The sequence below is a fragment of the Salmo salar genome, chromosome ssa01 (genome assembly GCF_905237065.1).
Source record: "Salmo salar chromosome ssa01, Ssal_v3.1, whole genome shotgun sequence".
In the NCBI taxonomy this organism is placed as follows: domain Eukaryota; kingdom Metazoa; phylum Chordata; class Actinopteri; order Salmoniformes; family Salmonidae; genus Salmo; species Salmo salar.
The window spans coordinates 33,232,266-33,243,138 of NC_059442.1; the positions used below are offsets into that span (position 1 = coordinate 33,232,266).

Consider the following 10,873-nt stretch of genomic DNA (forward strand, 5'->3'; position numbering starts at 1 on the left):
TTTATTCAATGAACAGGCATGTTTAATGGATCATCAGATGCCTTAGCTCTCCCTGCTGTAATCTTTCATAACCTTCCAATGAATCATCACGTGATGTGATAGACGAGGAGGCGTGTGTGTGTGTGTGTGTGTAAGAGAGAGAGGGAGAGGCAGAGGGGAGGGGGGAAGCTCAGCACATGATCTTGAATAATAGAGACATAGGTGGCTTTGAGGTCATCAGGAATGCAAACACTGCATACCAATACACAAGTCACAACGCCCATGAAACACAAGGCAAAAACACACCAATCCAAGTCCTTCATTTATGCAGTGTCAATTTCTGTCTTTTCTTTGATGCTTTTGATTTGCATGTATGCTCCCCACTGGCTCACCTGTACAGGACAAGGTATTTTACAGTGCCATTCCTGACACCTTTGTCATTGAAGAGTCATATAGGCCTATAGGTTTAAGCTATAAGCGATTGTGATTAAGAAACATGCTCTCCCTACATGATTTATAAGTGACCTCTAAAACATATAGGCTATCCTTATAGGGGATAACTGAAGTGTATCTGTTGCAAGCCATAATGAGACACAAAAAGGTATGTTGCAAGTCCCGGGTCTCGTTTATTTATAAACCTATACATATCCACATATAAATTGCACTTGAGTGTAAACAAACTGGTCAATGACGACAATACATGAAAGGCTGCCTGGGCCTGAGCCTGGGCTGTAAGTTAAGTTGAGCGCAGATGGAGCAGAGGTAACTGTGGGGCGGAGGAGAAGGTGGAGGAGGGGCCATGGAGATTAGAAGCACTTCCGGTGGACGATGGAGGGGCCGGCCTCGTCATATTCCTGCTTGCTGATCCACATCTGCTGGAAGGTGGAGAGAGAGGCCAGGATGGATCCGCCGATCCACACAGAATACTTCCTCTCAGGGGGAGCGATGATCTACAAACAAGTGATAGTGCCATTGGTTAGTGGCCTAATAGCAAGGTGTTTTATAAAGTGAAAAACATTTGTTCTTATGTGCATAAAATCTACATAATTGACCATTCTCTCAAATGGGCAAGAAAACAGCTGACTTTGTTACATTTTTGGGTTTAAAAGTTGTGCCCCATAGCACTAAACCGTTTAGGAAATACATTGCAATAGAACATTGAAAATAAAGAACAATCCTAAAACAGCATGTCTAAATCAACATTACCTTAATCTTCATGGTGCTAGGGGCCAAAGCTGTGATCTCCTTCTGCATACGGTCAGCAATTCCAGGGTACATGGTGGTACCACCAGACATAACGTTGTTGGCATACAGGTCCTTACGGATGTCGATGTCACACTTCATGATGCTGTTGTAGGTAGTTTCGTGAATGCCAGCAGATTCCATACCTGTTTACCAAGGACAATGATGTTATCAGTCTTGCCCATCGCTGCAATTCCTCTACGGACTTGGGAGAGGCGTAGGTCGAGAGCCATGTGTCCTCCGAAACACGACCCTGCCAAGCCGCACTGCTTCTTTACACACTGCTCGCTTAACCCGGAAGCCAGCTGCACCAATGTGCCAGAGGAAACACCGTCCAGCTGGCAACCAAAGTCAGCTTGCAGGCGCCAGGTCCGCCACAAGGAGTCACTAGAGCGTGATGGGACAAGGAAATCTCAGCCAGCCAAACCCTCCCTAACCCAAACGACGCTGGGTCAATTGTGCGCCACCTCATGGGTCTCCCGGTCACGGCCGGCTGTGACCCAGCCTGGGATTGAACTCGGGTCTGTAGTGATGCCTCAATGATGTTATCTTTCCATCTGAGCCAGCTCTCTCTGGAGAAATAGGCTACACTTGTTATGACCTTCAACTGTGAAAATACAGTAGTTGGGCAGTTGACCTCTAGAGCGTTGGCTGTGAACAGGTACTGAAATGGACAGCTCCTCAGCACCAGCTGCAAGCTCTTGTTATGGTAGGTATTTCAACAAGCATTCACAGCTCATGCTTCACATGCTGGGGTTGTATTTCAAAAGCAGCATCAATAAGTTAGTCAGCTAAACCAGAAAACTTTATATTAACACACAGAAAGACCTTTGATTTAAATATAATACAAATATGAATGAAAGCTCAAACTGAATATGGGTTTAGTTAAGCCTATCTGGATATCAGGATAATTCATTGATTCTGCTCTGTGAAAATACCCACAGGCATATGCTCTGTTACCCTACGTCACATAGATGACTTAACGAAGTCTAAACTAATCCACAGCAGTCGTATGCGTTACTACACAATGATTATCTCAACTTAAGATAACCATGTGCAATATATCAACGGCTGGGGAGATCAGTAATACGCACCAATGAAGGAGGGCTGGAAGAGAGTCTCGGGGCAACGGAACCTCTCGTTACCGATGGTGATGACCTGTCCGTCGGGCAGCTCGTAGCTCTTCTCCAGGGAGGAGGAGGAGGCAGCGGTGGCCATCTCATTCTCGAAGTCTAGAGCCACGTAGCACAGCTTCTCCTTGATGTCACGAACTATCTCACGCTCGGCTGTTGGGTTTCAAGTGATGCATTTGATTGTTATTGAAAAATATATTTGTGGCATATCATTTTACTTTTACAATTTTGTTTTACAAAAAAAATTTACCCCCTTTTCTCCCCAATTTTGTGGTATCCAACTGGTAGTTGCAGTACTGTCTCATCGCTGCAACTCCCGTACGGACTTGGGAGAGGCGAAGGTCGAGAGCCCAACCAAGCCGTACTGCTTCTTGACACAATGCCCACTTAACCCGGAAGCCTGCTGCACCAATGTATCGTAGGAAACCCCATACATCTGGCGACCGTGTCAGCGGGCACTGAGCCCGGCCTGCCACAGGAGTCGCTAGTGTGCGATGCGACAAGGACATCCCTGCCGGGCCAAATCCTCCCCTAACCTGGACGACGCTGGGCCAATTGTGCGCCGTACCATGGGTCTCCTGGTCGCTGCCGGCTGCGACAGATCCTGTACTCAAACCCAGAATCTCTAGTGGCACAGACCACTGCACCACTCGGGAGGTCCCAATGGCTTATCATTTTTGCCAAATATCATGCTTTTTGTCATTCCTCATGCGGTTAATATTGCCCATGTGCGTACCAGTAGTTACGAAAGAGTAGCCACGCTCAGTCAGGATCTTCATGAGGTAGTCTGTGAGGTCGCGACCGGCCAGATCCAGACGCATGATGGCATGGGGCAGAGCATAACCCTCATAGATGGGCACGTTGTGGGTCACGCCATCACCAGAGTCAAGGACAATACCTGAAAAAGTGTGGTGATACATGTTAGCATTGGACAAGACCTTTCAGGTGGTCATGGCTGAAGACTACTCATCTATCCATCATACCTGTGGTACGTCCAGATGCGTAAAGGGACAGCACGGCCTGGATGGCCACGTACATGGCGGGGACGTTGAAGGTCTCAAACATGATCTGGGTCATCTTCTCCCTGTTGGCCTTGGGGTTGAGGGGAGCCTCTGTCAGCAGGGTGGGGTGCTCCTCAGGGGCCACACGCAACTCATTGTAGAAGGTGTGATGCCAGATCTTCTCCATGTCGTCCCAGTTGGTGATGATGCCGTGCTCAATGGGGTACTTCAGGGTCAGGATACCCCTCTTGCTCTGGGCCTCGTCACCGACGTAGGAATCTTTCTGACCCATACCGACCATGACGCCCTGAGAAAACGCAAGGATAGGTCTGAATCAATGTGGCGTATGAGTATGATAGCCTATCAAATGGCCTCTGAGTGGAATTTACACATGGCTCTCCAAGGTTCCGACGTGATGTTGTGATTTTACAGACAATAATAATCTAACCACTTTTTATTGACTATTTATTTGGTTTTCACACAGCAGCTTTAGGTGAAGTACTCTACCTGGTGACGTGGGCGACCCACGATGGAGGGGAAGACAGCGCGCGGTGCATCATCTCCGGCGAAGCCAGCCTTCACCAGGCCAGAGCCGTTGTCGCACACCAAAGCCGTAGTCTCCTCGTCGTCGCACATGGTGTCAGCTTTGACTGTAACGGTAGAACAATATGGTCATTTTGCAAACGAATTTAAGCTTGGACTATGTGGCACAATCAATGCACCACGCTCCAATCAACTGAGCTATGAATTATGCATCTACGGCAAACTGAAATGAAAGTATTAATACTAGGCTATTTATGGGCATTATATTTTAGAACAATGTTTACTGCAGGTTTGTTAGTTGAATCACATCAGTAGAAATAAGGGGTGGATGCAACTATCATATACTGATTTTACATGATTTACTCTTCAGTCAATCCATTTTATAGAGGACCCTAGTTTAGCAAGTATTTATGGTTGTAATTCAGAAGGTTAATGGTTAGTGACTTTTTGTACAAATGCTTCATGCCAACCAATTTTGACTTATTTTGACTTGTTAATGCAGCTCACATTGTGGTAATTTAGTAGCCTACTACTACATCATCGTTTGTTACTTGGCACACCATGTCCCCATCTATTATCCATGGTCTGTATACAATAACCACATGTCAAACGCGGGACAATAAATGGGCATTGAAAAAGAACAATGTATGCAGCCGAAAAACGTAGAATTAGTGTATGGTGAAAAATCTGTATCTTTGACGCAGTTCCAGTTAGGGGATGCCAGTTGGTTAGTTGCGGACGAGAGCATTCCATTCACAAGCTTTCCAGTCGGGTTAGCATTAATGTAGTCCTCCGAGGTCATTCCAAAACACTTGTAATTTCTTACTCTTGACGCAAGAGGAAGAGCTGATGAAACTAGCGCTACTCACCAGATCAGCACCGTGCGCTAGACCTTGAGGGTAAAACCAGGGGCAAGGAGCTGTGAGGACGCGCCAATTTATACTCTGACAGCGTGCGCTACCTTCTCCTTATTTGGTAGCCCTCGCACCATTGACAAGCGCGTGCCCATTAATGGAACGGTGAGGAGAGGGGAGTCCCGCGCGCGGCATCCTTGCCCGACGCCCATGTAGGGAGGAAGATGAGGGCAGCTAAACAATGCGGGTCAGCGGACAATAGGCTACAGCAGTGGAGGCTAGTGAGATGAGCTATAGGAGGACAGGCTAATTGTAAAGGCTGGAATGTAATGAATAGAACAGTATCAAACATATGGAAACCACATGTTTGACTCTGTTCCAGGCAATCCATTCCAGCCATTACAATGAGCCTGACCTCCTATAGCTCCTCCCACCAGCCTCCACTGGGCTACTCACAACTCTGTTTCCAACAGATGTCAAATACCAGGTTAGAATACAAGGACTGAAATAAACAGCCTGTCAATTGAAGACTGTGAAGTCATTGATTCCTTATTGTTAAAATGACATCTTAGTTGACATCTTGATGCCGCAAGTTCCCAGAACATTGTTCTATTGATCCTATTCTGTGGGAAATTAAGCAGATTCTAGCATTGGTTGATTGATTATAATGATAACACGTTTAATTCCATGTGGTACATGGATAGGCAACTAGTTCGATTGCACTTGGAATTTACAGAGGCACATGGAAAAGGCCAAGAAGCTTGTTATAGGTTACAGTAGTAACAATTCCCAGACAATAGACATTAAGATGGGATGAAACAGCAGGCAGCATATGGGGAGACCACTTGTGCCACACAGCTGGCTCCAGCAGCTGTTTTCCATGATTAAGAATAGAAATTCCAAACCCCACCATTCTGGATTCTCTTTAAGCAGAGGGAGAGGTCAGTCATTGAGGCATTGTGAAGCAACAGCACGAAATTGAAGTTGTGAAATATATGATTCAGTTGAACCTGTTTTCATTGTATAGGCCTACATGGCCTGTCTAATTCATGTCTGTTTCCAAGAAGAAATTGATATTTCAATTGTGGAACTCATACATTTGGGTGATTGGATTTGCATAAATCAATAACCATTGCAATAACCATAATGCATTATTTATTGTTATTGAGTAAATCATTTTCTAAAATAGACATTTTGATTATTATTGATAGCTGTGATATAATGGCTATATGCCAACATGAACTATATCATTTGCATAATTCTGTACTCATTCCGTCTGCAATTTCAATAATGTATTTAATGTAATGGTAGCAAATAAGTTTGGGATGCCTTTAAATTGACAAATTCAAATTCCACATCAGAATAGCAGAAATACGCGTTCCTTTCATGACTACCAGTTTGTGTGTGTTGAACTATTTCATATTTTGTTAAAAGGACAAGACATTACAGATTTCAGATGACACTGCCTGTGCTCTTGAAACAGAGAAAGAACAAGTTGGTCTAAAATAACACTGGCTGAGAGCATTGGAGGGGTCAACCACAAGGAAGAAACACAAAAGGGCACAACGAGCCATGAATCATATGCTGCTGTCACCCGACCCCAAGCCATAGTCCTCATTTTGCTACTCGTTGTTTTTACATTACATAATGAACGCTAGCCTAGGCCTGCTTTCCTCATCATTCTGCCCCTGTTTTCAAACATTGTTGTCTTGCTATGAACATACAGTTTGGCTAAACTGAATTATTATCCTCGTCTGAAAAATCCTTTCTGAGTGGAGAAGGGTACGATAGCGCACAACATGTCGGGAGGCAGTGCCAGAGTGAGGGGAAGAGACACTTTGGAAGCTGCTCAAATATTCACATACTGAGATTTCCACATTAGCAGTAGTCATTGAGGCTAAATAAACATGACACTATCATATTTCCTGTGCCACCTCCTTAATCACACACCCTGAAGGAGAAACACGTTTTTTTGGGGACTGAAACCACAATCATAGGGGCCAAACTGTCGAGCAAAAGTGAGTCGATTTGATTTCCATTGGGAATGACTAATAATAATAAACAAATGTAAAGGCCCCAATTCACACCCCTGAAGCACATCTTTTGCGTAATGCTTTAAATGTGCTTTCACAATAGATTGAGCAAGATTGGTTCCATAAGATGCAACTCAGTGTGTTTCAGTTTTTAACAGTTAATCAGAACTGGTTCAATTCATATGCTATGAAAGCATTTAGTCCTTTCCCACACAACTCTGAACTGAGAGGCAACTGGATTGTCTTGAACATGTTTTTGCTTCAGACCTTCTAACCTGGAGAAGGTACTGGGTGCACCATGGCATTAGGGCTGCTATGAACAACACACACTGGATGATTCCAACACATTTTCACATGTGGAAATGAAATCAATGAAAGCACAGATATGCGGAGCACTGAACAGAATAAGTAACTGATGAGCATTTGTTACCAAGGTAATATTTGTATAAAATGAATAAATAATGTTTTGATGTTATGATCTTGGATAGATAGAAAGATAAACAGATCCTCACCCCAAGTGCAGTCCACCAAAACAAGCCTATTTATTAAATATGAAAGAAGTGGCATGCCTACAACAGCATCCATATTCATCAAGTAAGAGAAAAGCAGGTTGAAAAGGAAAAGCTAATCGGGTTATAAGACCAAGAATGTATTGTATAATTCTGAACTAATTTCCAGAAAGCGTGTTCAAAGCTCACAGCTTGTCGTGCTTCATACTTTGTAAACATGCACCATCTTTAATTAAAGCTATAGTTTACATACAGTTAATGCTTACATAATGTATGTTCTGCACGTATTATAATTAATCAATAAGGCCCGAGGAGGTGTGGTATATGGCTAATATACCATGGCTAAGGGCTGTTCTTATGCACAACGCAACACGGAGTGCATGGATACAGCCCTTAGTGGTGGTATTGTCACGTCCTGACCAGTATAAGGGTTATTTGTTATTGTAGTTTGGTCAGGACGTGGCAGAGGGTATTTTGTTTATGTGTTTCGGGGTGGTGGTGTATGTAGTAGGGTGTTTGATTTATTATTTCCGGGTTTTGGTCTATGTTCTATGTTTTGTATTTCTATGTTCTTTCTGGTTTGTGGTAGGTTTATGGGGGGTTGGACTCTCAATTGGAGGCAGGTGCTTTCTCGTTGCCTCTGATTGAGAGTCCTATATATGGGTAATTGTTTGGTGTAGTGTTGTGGGAGATTGTTTCTTGTTTTGCCTGTGTGAGCATGACAAGACTGTTTTGTTGTTCGTGAGTTCTTCATTTTGTTATTTTGGTGTTCTCTTTATTTTAAAATAAATACAAGATGAGCATCCACATTCCTGCTGCGTTTAGGTCCTCTATTCCCGACGACAACCGTTACAGGTATATTGGCCATATACCACAAACCACCAAGGTGCCTTATTGCTATTATAAACTGATTACCAAAGCAATTAGAAAAAATAAATAAAAAATGGTCATACCCGTGGTACACGGTCTGATACACCACAGCTTTCAGCCAATCAGCATTCAGGGCTCAAACCTCCGGTTATACAGTTGAAGTCGGAAGTTTACATACACTTAGGTTGGAGTCATTAAAACTTGTTTTTCAAACACTCCACAAATGTCTTGTTAACAAACTATAGTTTTGACAAGTCGGTTAGGACATTACTTTGTGCATGATATAAATAACTTTTCCAACAATTGTTTACAGACAGATTATTTCACTTATAATCACTATCACAATTCCAGTGGGTCAGAAGTTTACATACAGTAAGTTGACTGTGCCTTTAACCAGCTTGGAAAATTCCAGAAAATTATGTCATGGCTTTAGAAGCTTCTGATAGGCTGATTGACATCATTAGAGTCAATTGTAAGTGTACCTGTGGATGTATTTCAAGGTCTACCTTCAAACTCAGTGCCTTTTTGCTTGACATCTTGGGAAAATCCAAAGAAATCAGCCAAGACTTCAAAGAAATTGGAGACCTCCACAAGCCTGGTTCATCCTTGGGAGCAATTTCCAAATACCTGAAGGTACCACGTTCATCTGTACAAACAATAGTACGCAAGTATAAACACCATGTGACAACGCAGCCGTCATACCACTCAGGAAGGAGACGCGTTCTGTCTCCTAGAGATGAACGTACTTTGGTGCAAAAAGTGCCAATCAATCCCAGAACAGCAGCAAAGGACCTTGTGAAGATGCTGGAGGAAACAGGTACGGTTCCTATATCGACATAACCCGAAAGGGCGCTCAGCAAGGAAGAAGCCACTGCTCCAAAACTGCCATAAAGACAGACTACGGTTTGCAACTGTGCATGGGGATAAAGATCGTACTTTTTGTAGAAATGTCCTCTGGTCTGATGAAACAAAAATAGAACTGTTTGGCCATAATGACCATCGTTATGTTTGGAGGAAAAAGGGGGAAGCTTACAATCCGAAGAACACCATCCCAACCGTGAAGCACGGGGGTGTCAGCATCATGTTGTGGGGGTGCTTTGCTGCAGGAAGGACTGGTGCACTTCACAAAATAGATGGCATCATGAGGTAGGAAAATGATGTGGATATATTGAAGCAACATCTAAAGACATCAGTCAGGAAGTTAAAGCTTGGTCGCAAATGGGTCTTCCAAATGGACATTGACCCCAAGCATACTTCCAAAGTTGTGGCAAAATGGCTTAAGGACAACAAAGTCAAGGTATTGGAGTGGCCATCACAAAGCCCTGACCTCAATGCTATAGAAAATTTGTGGGCAGAACTGAAAAACCGTGTGCAAGCAAGGAGGCCAAAAACCTGTCTCAGTTACACCAGCTCTGTCAGGAGGAATGGGCAAAAATTCACCCAACTTATTGTGGGAAGCTTGTGGAAGGCTACTCGAAACGTTTGACCCAAGTTAAACAATTGAAAGGCAATGCTACCAAATACTAATTGAGTGTATGTAAACTTCTGACCCACTGGGAATGTGATGGAAGAAATAAAAGCTGAAATAAATCATTCCCTCTACTATTATTCTGACATATTACATTCTTAAAATAAAGTGGTGATCCTAACTGACCTAAGACAGGGAATGTTTACTAGGATTAAATGTCAGGAATTGTGGAAAACTGAGTTTAAATGTATTTGGCTAAGGTTTATGTAAACTTCCAACTTCAACTGTATAATTAATCAATAAGGCCTGAGGAGGTGTGGTATATGGCTAATATACCACGGCTTAGGGCTATTCATATCCACGACACAATGCGGAGTGCTTGGACACAGCCCTTAGCCGTGGTATGTTGGCCATATATCACAAACCCCAGAGGTGCCGTACTGCTATTATAAACTGGTTACCAACGTAATTATAGCAGTAAAAATAAATATTTTGTCATACCCATGGTATACGGTCTGATATACCACGGCTGTCAGCCATTCAGCATTCAGGCTCGAACCAGGACTCAAGCCCTGAATGCTGATTGGCTGACAGCTGTGGTATGCAACGGGTATGACAAAACATGTATTTTTACTGCTCTAATTTAATGCTGTAACTCTGGGGTTTGTGGTATATGGCCAATATATAACGGCTAAGGGCTGTATCCAGGCATTCCGTATTGTGTCGTGCATAAGAGCCCTTAGCTGTGGTATAAGGCCCCCCTCATGCCTTAATGCTTAATTATTACACATTAATAACACACAGGTTCATAAGATACATTACTACAGTATAAAGACAACCATCAGCACAAGCAAACCCCATTTGTGATGAGTTTGTGAGCTCCTGTTGGTGCACTGCACAGACACAGGTTAGCATACCACACTCTCCTCTCCCTTTGAGAGGTGGCCAACTTTGACATTCCCTGAGTTAACAGTACAGGAGTATCCCTGTATTTTTTTGTGTGTGAGAGGGTGAAATTACAAAGCAGTATGGGGTTAATTGGATGCTGAGCCACATTTTCCTTTCTCTGAGCCACCCAGGTTTCTTCCCAGCGAGGCACGCCGGTCTTTTTCCATCCCCAATCTCACACCCCCAAAAAATATTCACCAGCCCAGCCGAATCTCTTCCCTCTCTCCTTTATCTTTCTCTCAGCTTCTCTCTCTTTCTCGCTCTTCCTCCCTCCTTTTTCTCTTCCATCTCCC

General features: G+C 43.5%; 1 protein-coding gene across 1 annotated transcript; it reads right to left on the reverse strand.

The window, feature by feature from the left end:
* Nucleotides 1–583: 583 nt before the first annotated feature.
* Nucleotides 584–4,916, reverse strand: LOC106601553 (actin alpha cardiac muscle 1). Its single transcript, XM_014193859.1, has 7 exons — nucleotides 4,768–4,916; nucleotides 3,863–4,005; nucleotides 3,338–3,662; nucleotides 3,091–3,252; nucleotides 2,316–2,507; nucleotides 1,186–1,367; nucleotides 584–929 (listed from the first exon to the last, which is right to left on the reverse strand). The coding sequence occupies exons 2-7, from the start codon at nucleotides 3,989–3,991 to the stop codon at nucleotides 786–788; spliced, it is 1,134 nt and encodes a 377-aa protein (XP_014049334.1). The 5' UTR covers nucleotides 3,992–4,005; nucleotides 4,768–4,916; the 3' UTR covers nucleotides 584–785.
* Nucleotides 4,917–10,873: the final 5,957 nt, after the last annotated feature.

Excerpts from the sequence above, each read along its gene's own strand:
- LOC106601553 (XM_014193859.1), bottom strand. The coding sequence starts at position 3,991 with ATGTGCGACGACGAGGAGACTACGGCTTTGGTGTGCGACAACGGCTCT. Across the intron at positions 3,663-3,862 it reads TGGGTCGCCCACGTCACCAG|GGCGTCATGGTCGGTATGGG; the intron begins GTAGAGTACTTC and ends GCGTTTTCTCAG. Across the intron at positions 2,508-3,090 it reads CTACTCTTTCGTAACTACTG|CCGAGCGTGAGATAGTTCGT; the intron begins GTACGCACATGG and ends GAAACCCAACAG.